Source organism: Nomascus leucogenys, chromosome 22a (assembly GCF_006542625.1).
Source record: "Nomascus leucogenys isolate Asia chromosome 22a, Asia_NLE_v1, whole genome shotgun sequence".
Taxonomy (NCBI): domain Eukaryota; kingdom Metazoa; phylum Chordata; class Mammalia; order Primates; family Hylobatidae; genus Nomascus; species Nomascus leucogenys.
In genome coordinates, this window is record NC_044402.1 from 17,634,953 (window position 1) to 17,644,460 (window position 9,508).

At 44.6% G+C, this 9,508-nt stretch overlaps 1 protein-coding gene across 2 annotated transcripts in view; it reads left to right on the forward strand.

The window, feature by feature from the left end:
* Window positions 1–6,504, forward strand: part of KCNK10 (potassium two pore domain channel subfamily K member 10) — a 156,976-nt gene extending 150,472 nt beyond the window's left edge. For both annotated transcript variants that reach the window (XM_003260855.4, XM_003260854.4), the window contains exon 7: window positions 422–6,504. In XM_003260855.4, coding sequence (XP_003260903.2) covers window positions 422–1,042 — 621 coding nt within the window. In that variant the 3' untranslated portion in view covers window positions 1,043–6,504. The remainder of the gene's footprint in view (window positions 1–421) is intronic.
* Window positions 6,505–9,508: the final 3,004 nt, after the last annotated feature.

The following is a 9,508-nucleotide window of genomic DNA, read 5'->3' on the forward strand; positions in this document are numbered from 1 at the left end:
TGAGTGAGGTGCATTTCCTCGTCTCAGGTGAGCTACATATGGTCACTCAAGTGTATGTTGGGGGAATGAGGCCATGCAATTGACAAAAGAGAGCTCGAAGCCAGGCCTGTCCAACTCCACATTTTAACCTCTCCTGCAGAATGCCGTCCCCCTCTCTTTAAGTCACCATCTCCAAATCTCAGGCTTCTTGGGGTTGCCCACCACGTGTGTCTCCCTGAGCCACCTTATTCACTAGCCAATTAGGGATGGGTGTCCAGGTGGCAGAAGTACTAGGGCAGAAGGTAGCATTTGCACCTCTCCCTGGGCATGTGCCACGTCACCTCCTGGCCTCCCCGTGGGGACACCCGAGGGCTGTGGGTGCTGGGAGGCCAAGCAGGGAGGCATTTGTCAGCATATTGTTGCTCTTCTGTCTCTTGGCCAGGTGGGTGAAATCAAGGCCCATGCGGCGGAATGGAAGGCCAACGTCACGGCCGAGTTCCGGGAGACACGGCGAAGGCTCAGCGTGGAGATCCACGATAAGCTGCAGCGGGCGGCCACCATCCGCAGCATGGAGCGCCGGCGGCTGGGCCTGGACCAGCGGGCCCACTCACTGGACATGCTGTCCCCCGAGAAGCGCTCTGTCTTTGCCGCCCTGGACACTGGCCACTTCAAGGCCTCGTCCCAGGAGAGCATCAACAACCGACCCAACAACCTGCGCCTGAAGGGGCCGGAGCAGCTGAACAAGCACGGGCAGGGTGCGTCCGAGGACAACATCATCAACAAGTTCGGGTCCACCTCCAGACTCACCAAGAGGAAAAACAAGGACCTCAAAAAGACCTTGCCCGAGGACGTTCAGAAAATCTACAAGACCTTCCGGAATTACTCCCTGGACGAGGAGAAGAAAGAGGAGGAGACAGAAAAGATGTGTAACTCGGACAACTCCAGCACAGCCATGCTGACGGACTGTATCCAGCAGCACGCTGAGATGGAGAACGGAATGATACCCACGGACACCAAAGACCGGGAGCTGGAGAACAACTCATTACTTGAAGACAGAAACTAAATGTGAAGGACATTGGTCTTGGACTGAGCGTTGTGTGTGTGTGTGTGTGTTTTTAATATTCACACTGAGACACGTGCCTTAAACAGACTTATTAGTCCAAAATTACATAGCATTGAAGAATATATTTCACTGTGCCATAAACAACTGAAAGCTTGCTCTGCCAAAAGGAATCAGAGAACAAAAACTTCATTTCAGATAGCAACCACAGGACACACCAAGAGTGTCCGTGCACGTAGCCGGTTCTGGCCGTACATGTTAAGTGCATTTCAGTGGCAGTGCTGTACCCCTGGGCAGTGCTACCTGGGCACACACGTAGACAAGGGCAGCTATTCCTTAGACCAGCCTCCTGAAAGAAACAGGTGTGTCTTTTTAGTGGAGTCATTAGTAATATGTGCACACGCAGAAGGGGACCTGATTGGGGGTGAATTGGTTATGTGTAACAAGGGTTGGAGTTGACATTTTGGCATGTGCTCTGAGCTTGAATTTCGACAGAAACCATTCAGTGCATCATACCTAGTCTTTCTATGCTCCAAATGAATGTCTGTGGGGACCTGAGAGCACCTGGAATTTGTTGGAAGCAGAACAGAGCACACGTATTAAAAGGTGCAATTGCTTTTCTCATGACAAAAGAAAAAAAAATCACAAACACATCACACTGTGGATATCACCTTAACCAATGACAGAAGCCTGCTGAGTTTGGTCTTTCTCACAGGGGTAGGTAGTCCACATGAACTGGCGAGCAGTGGTGAAAACGCGACTTCAACTGCTGCGTGGTTAAAGGCCAATCATGCATTTTCCTCAGTGAGTGCAATGGTGACAATAAACTGATTTGGAAATGTCCATGTACTTTGGTTATAACTTGTTTTGATAAGAGGGGGAGAAATACCAAAACAATTGCCTTGCATGATGCCAGTGGCTTGCTGTTCTGTCTAGCCGATCCTACATTTTTATAAAAGTAGACATCCTGCATTTCTGAGACACACTGAGGAGGACCATGGCATCTTTCCATCTCAGGGCTTTTTGTCCCTTGGGTGTCTTAGGGTAGACATAGTGATAAGATCCAATCTCGCTATCTCCAAACAAAAAGTAAATGTACCCCTTGTACAGTAAGCTTGAAATGTTTTTATTGCTTGCAGCGTAAGTGCCATTAATTCCGTTTAACAATGATACTTAGAAATACTTAAAATATTTCATTTTACTTTTATGTTTGGGCATTCCTTCATTTTGAAAATGTCACTTCTTCTCCTTGCTTGTTTCTACATCTCACATCGGTTATTCACTAAAACTGGAACACCCCTAGACTGATTGTTCCCAGGCAAACGGTAAGCTAACACATCATAATTATGATTGGCCTCTGAGGCTAGAACATCCCGTAGAGGAAAGTCAGGGAATGGCTAGTCATAGGTTGCATGATGATTTTAAATGGGTTTGTAGCAGAAAGGGGAAAATACATACTCCTGCGTATGCCTCAGTCTTTATCATAATTGGCTGGTTCACAGCTAGCTCTTTGGGCCACACGTGAAAGCATTTGGACCTGGCAACACCAGGCAGTTGCTGGTTATGGGTATTCTAGGCTCACTGCTACCTTTTAGAGAGTTCATGGGATTTTACGTAATTAACCTGCAATGTGGATTTGCCAAAAGATCACAGCACTAGTGGAGACTTCCAGAAACTGTCTTGTGCTTTCTAACCTCCAGGGAAAGTTGTACCCACGACATCCTCGACCACTGGTACCGTAGAAGACCTGTCCCTGCCCATTTCTCAAAAATGCACATCTCTTCCCTGCCTGGAGCACATGCAGTCCCATCTCCCTGTCCCCAGACCCTTAGGCTCTGTTGAAGTTCTGGCATTGCTTTTGAGAAGGAGCCAGATAAGAATCAACTTTGATGAGACCCTTCCTGTCCAAGGAAGGTCTAAGTCAACTCCTCCACTGGACTGGAGATGAGGCTCACTGGTGACATCCTGTGTCCACACAGTAATAAATAGTCACTTGGGAGGCGACGTTTATGCAGGTGTGGATGTTGAGTTTTCCTATGGGAATCATTCCAGCCTGACAAAAATGTGTTTTAAGGAATAGGTAGATAACTGGGACTTCCTCTGTTATTCTAACAAGTCGAAGTTTCCTAATTAAACTGTCCATGGATCTCACTTAGTTGGTTTCCACTCTGTGTTATCTGGTACATTCTTTGTAGTAGTGTGTTAAAAGTCCAGGCCCTACAGCCAAATCTGGCAGAGGCTTCCCTCTCATTTATCCAGTGCCTTCTGTGGGCCAGGCACAGGATTAGGCACTTTATGAACGTCAGCTCAATGAAACCTCACGACACCATGTGGGAAGTATTTGCAAACCCATTATATACACAAGGACACAGAGGCTCAGGGAAGCTATGTTATTTATCCAATGGCACACAGCAAGAAAGTGGTAGAGCTGGTATTCAAAGTCTGACCAAAGTCTGCTTTCAACTTCACTATACTGTCTGTGTCATGCATCCTTGTGAATGTGTGTGTTTGTGTGTATGTGTGTTTTTCTAGCTTCAATAGACACAGCTTACAGATGTGAGGAGCAGATATGGCGGAATCTCCACCGCCAAGAGGGCACAAGGTCTTTGTGTAAACATGGCTTAAACGGTTGCCCCTGCAGACACCTACTGTACATTTATTTGGTTTCAGAAATTCTGTATGTGGCACCCTTTAAAAAATGCCCTTTGAAAGCACTCTTTTGCACTTTACTTGCTAACTTTGTAGAAACTCTGCATACAGCAGGAATAAAATAGTTCAAAGCACTAAGCTGCATACTCTACCAAATGGAACAGGTGCATGTGTTGGTGTGTGCATAGATGCTTCCCCAAATAGTCAAATCAGTCATACAGAGGGATCAAACATAACCTTGGGCTGGGGGTGGGAAAATTTTCTACATAACCCGTTCCCTGAGTACATTTGGCCAAGAATGTGATGAACAAAATCAAAGAAGATCCTCTATGGTGATTGATCGATTAAATATGTGTGCAAAGTGTTTAGAAACCTATAAAATACTCTCGCAAAGAAGCTGAGAGAGAATAAGAGGTTGGATTCCTCTTCATATAAACTAAGATTTTGGAGGAGGCCAGTTGGTTTGAAGTTACTTGAATGTTACCTTTTTTAGATAGGGCCAAATGGCATGTAGAATACACGTTGATAAGTCAAAGCTGCTACACATTCTACACATGCATCAGCACAGCCCCCCCTTTCCAATCTGCACTCCCACTCCACCATACACCTAGGAGAAATTTTTCGATTTTGCACACGGAAAGAGCACACGTCCACCATCTTCAGTGGGGGCTGTCTTTTGCTTCACTGGCAATCGGGCACTGAATTTTTCTTGCATGACAAATCTGGAGCTTTACTGGTGAGAGAGCCAATGGGCATTTTTTCCTGGGAAGAGTACAGCTCCATACCCAGTCCTAACCCAACAGTGATTCCAGGAATTTATCACTTTGGGGCAGGGCTTTATAGAGTGTGTGTGTGTGTGTGTGTGTGTGTGTGTGTGTGTGTGTAGGGGGGGGGCTGGGGTGGTGTTGGGCCATCTCTGGCCTGTTACTAAGGTAACTGGGACTATTTGTGTTCCACCAGTCATAGCCTGTGATTGTGGGCACAACAGTTCTCTGCCTAGATCTCTGTTACCTTGTCTGCACATCAAGGGAGGGAGTTGAGCACAGATACTTGTCAAGGTCCATTGTAGTTGTGCAGTTCTCTAATGAAACTCCCTAGTCCATGAGTTCACGAAATTTATTAAGATTAAGTTATAAGCTGGATTTGTGAATAATGACTAATTAATTGTCTTGCCTATTTTAGGTTAAGGTGAGAGCTTAGTCTCTTGCCCTTTGGGATTTGTCTTTTGGGGGATTGATGGAGACCAGATGTACTTGGGAGACTGGTGTCCAAATTCGGATCATGCCCTGTGCAGGCTCTCTCTATCCTCCCTTATAGCTCTTTAGTTTACTGTCACCGGGAGGGCTCATGCTGTGAGGGCATTTTTTGCATGCTGTTAAGACTAGTTAAAGAATTTTAAGCTGTTGCTATTTGCAGTCAATTGTAGTACTTCATGTATCATGAATTCAAGTACTATGATCAGACAGACATCTCTCTCTCTCTCTCTCTCTCACACACACACACACACACACACACACACACACACACACACACACACACGGAAATGGCTGCTTTGGGTTCTATAAGGACCATTCCATGTTTAAAGTCCTAGTTCAGCTGAATACTAAGAGCCCGCCCCCTTGCCTGCCTCTGAGATGATGTCATTTCCTGGCTTCGTCAATGCTGCCTGTCTATTTGCATGCTGGGTTCTGAGGACTAGCGAGAAGGTGACCAGAGTTTGGGTGGGGCTGGTTTTTACCCACTGGATTTGGTGAGAATGTGAAGCATCCAGTGTGGTACCAGGGTTTCTGAACCATGGGAAAGGCGTAGGAAAACAAACATTCAGAGCCCCTGTAAAACGAGAAAGGAAAAACCAGCCAGTGTTGCATTCCATATCTCTGCTTGTTGCATTTTGCTAATATGAGGTTATTCTTTCTCACTGTTATGATGCAATTGTGTGCAAAGACAGTGGCTGAGTGAGCAGTAAGAGCTGGCTGGTAATGGCCTTAAAAAGAAAAAGGGTAACTCTGAAACAAAGATCACTTTAGTGTGGCATTGTGGATGCTGTTAATTCTGCATAGGGAAACTTTGGAACAGCATGCTAATTACATGGCTGTAAGCAAAGCCCTGTCCTCTGTCTCTGCACCATACCTTCATTGGACTTCACCAACCCACCCATACTCCAAGTAAACCTCAGTTCTCTCATGCCTGCCGTAAGTCACTTGACATCAATGCAGTGGCATTGAGGAGAAATGAGAGGTGTCTCTGATTTTACTGAAAGTGACGATCATTTTCACAGGTGCCTGAGATTTGATATCTACTTTGTGTTCTTGATTCTTAGGTGAAAAGTCTGAAATAGTTCCCTGTGCATTAAAAAAATTACTTTGAGAGGACTCCTGCTCTGTCGATTCAGCAGACCTATGCTGCAGAAGGTAACTGTAGAACCTCTCTTTTGCTGTCAGGGCTCTGAGCTTGAAGGGAGAAGGTGCAGTGGTGCCTAGAAGTGATATGCAAACCACCTCACATGTCAGCCTCTGGCCTCCTTCCCATCCCAGAGTCACAGGCAGGGGACCCAGTGACAATGATGATAAATCCATGTGTGGAGGTGTTTTACTTATTTTTCTTTCTGTAGGATTTCATGGTGCTTAAAAAAAAAAAGGCATTTTACAGAAAATAGTGCGGGGGGAGGGGGATTTCATAATGATCTTAGGGAAAGTACAAAACAAATTTGCTTGTGACATTTCAATAAGCTGTGCTGCTATTGTCTTTATTTGATGATGTAATTTTTTTTTCAATGATGGAGAAAAATTGCAACAAAGACCTTCTGGAAGATCCAATCAAATGTCTCTTCTGTTTTCCTTTCTTTTGTGGGGCCAAGCGTGGTTCACAGTAGCTGGATTGGGAACTCTGCTCTGGACCACAGATATTTTGTCCTGAGCACAGGATAGGTGCTTCCTCAAGCTTGCACTCATTTATGACATTCGTGGGCCTGTGGAGACTCACTGTCTTGCAGGAGGAGGAGCGCAAAGCAATCCATGAAGAGAAACCTTAAAAAAAAAACAGGATTGTTGCTGCACATTTACTTTCATTTCCCTATTTTAACCTGATCTTGATTGTACATTGCTGGGACTACACCAGCATGATAAATCACATTTTCTTGGTGAAACACTAAGTTTAGACATTGTGCCAGGTCTTCCAGTACAAAATGAGCAACCCCTTGGATGCCGACATTTCATGCTGTGTTTGGTTTTGCTCTTGCTATGCGTCTGCCAGCCATGGGCTTATTAATATTGAGTAGAGATAAAACGATGACCATTTTTGAGCACCTGTTATCTACCAGTTTACAAACATCCCATTTACTTTTGCAAATGCAACCATAAATTGAGTATCTTCATTTTACGAGGCTCAAATAGGAAACTTCCAACCCAAGTTAATCAGCTCCAAGCCTGAGTATCTCACTAAGCCATGTGGCTGCAGGGGACATATGCTTTAATGACTTTTCCAGAGAATGTGATGTGATTCTTTCTGACTTGTCTTCACTGTCTCTCCTCTCCTTTTTGTGAGGGAGACATGCCATGGTTTCAAAGGTGCCTTCCCAGCTGTGGGTCAGAGCAAGTGTAAGTGGTCTACAGTTCTTCTCTCTTCATGTCTTTGCACCTGCTATCCCTCTGGAAGTCCTCCTCACTGATGCGCCACTTCCCCCATTCCACTACTACCTGACTCATTCAAGCCCTCAGAACTCAGCTGATGAGATATCTCCAGGAAGTCTTTCCTTACTTCTCTCCATCCCCTTGGAGTTAGCTGCTTTCAACACAGCTTGAGCGCCCCTCGGTGATAGCGCTGCTTATGCTGGGTTTTAACTGCTAGTTTCCTTGTCTGTTCCGTGCATATTATAAATGCCTCAGGGCAGAGATTGTGCCTTTCATTTCCATCCTCAGCACTCAACAGGGTACCTGATACATCATAGAAACTCAAATTATTGGTGGGATAATCTTTTTTTTTTTTTTTTGAGACGGAGTTTCACTCTTGTTGCCCAGGTTGTAGTAGCACAATGGCGCTATCTTGGCTCACTGCAACCTCCACCTCCCGGGTTCAAGAGTTTCTCCCACCTCAGCCTCCCAAGTAGCTGGAACTACAGGCATGTGCCACCACACCTGGCTAACTTTTATTTTGGATTTTTAGTAGAGATGGGGTTTCACCATGTTGGTCAGGCTGGTTGTGAATTCCTGACCTCAAGTGATCCATGCAACTCAGTCTCCCAAAGTGCTGGGATTATAGGCATGAGCCACCGCGCCCAGCCTTGGTGGGATAATCTTATTACCTTATTAATCACACATTTGCATCCTTCAAGGCAGATTTAATTTGTTCAGGAAGTGGAAGTCATTTGGAGCCAAGACTGGCAGTATAACTAACTTATCCAACTCCTAAGTATCATTTTGGTGAAAACCAAATTTGTGTATAAAGTAATGAGTTTGATTTGTATTTCGGATTTACAATGAACTCCAATAGTTTAATCACAATGATAGTTGTTGAAATAACTAGATTCTAAACATGACTACTATGAAGGACAGCTTTCATTTGTATGTATTGATAATGGAATGCTTATTTAAAAACCAATTGTATTACTGTGGCTAGAGTTTGAGTGTCTGTATACTTAGGAAATACGAGATTATGCTTTGCTCCTGTGCCCAAGGCAGGTATCATTCATCAATCAAATAATTCCTTCCCTACTATCCAGGCACATTCTTAAAATCTATTTTAAGGTTACACTCCCTGTTAGCAGTTCTCAAAATACGGCCTAGTGATCCAAGTAGGACTCTGAGGTTCTTTCAGGGAGTCCATGAAGTCAGAATTATTTTCAGAGTAGTAGTAAGGTATTATTTGCCTTTTCACTCTCATTTTCTCATGAGGGTACACTATTTAGAATTAAGTAGCATTAGTCACTTACAGTAACAGCAGCAAGGTAATCTGATACTTTATTGACCATCAAAAGAATTTTCCAAAATGATAGTAAATGGGCCTGTATTTCTTAGAGAACGCAAAAGTACCTGGATATAAAATAATTGTATTAGAAAGGGCTTCTTTCTTATCCTCACAGGCGTGGATCATAACAATGACCATAAAACAATATTTATCTGGCCCTGCCCTAGCTGCTCTGTGGGGCTCCAGCCCCTACAGTTTCTCCCCAATTAGTTCTGAGAGTCTCTAGAGAGGTCTCGCATATGCTATTTCTTGGCCATCATTCCATAAGGGGATCAGCTTTCTAGAAGCCTTTCAGCCACTCCAGGACTGGATTAGATGGCCTTCCAATGATCCCCTGGTAAGAACAGTCACCCGGTTTTTGACATTTGTAATCTTCCCTACATCGAGAGTTCCTAGAAGGAGCTCTCTTTCTCTCATTAATTTCATGGGCTTGGCACAGTGAATAGACGTGGCAGGAACTTGGAAGATAGTCATTGAATACAGAACAAATCCAAAACTGTGGTGTTGAGCAAAGGGGCTCTGCAGAGAGTCAGAGCAGAAGGCAGCCCAAATTTGGGGTGAGCTAGAGGGGAAGTCAGGAGGATGCAGTGTGTGAGAGGAGTCCAGGACAAAGGATAGCAGTCCAGACAAATGGAAACTATGTTGGGAGATTTCTGAAGACAGAATACCAACCACAATGGCAGCTTTTTATCTGGCCACCTCCATGAACTTGCATCAACCAAAGAAGCCAGAGTGGTGCAAATACTCTTCAAACCAGACTATCCCAGTTTTAAAATGCAGTGCACACCTGGCTCTATGGATCTGAAGTGGCATACAGGTCAGCATCCATACATGGTCTTCATGTGAAATATCTTAAAT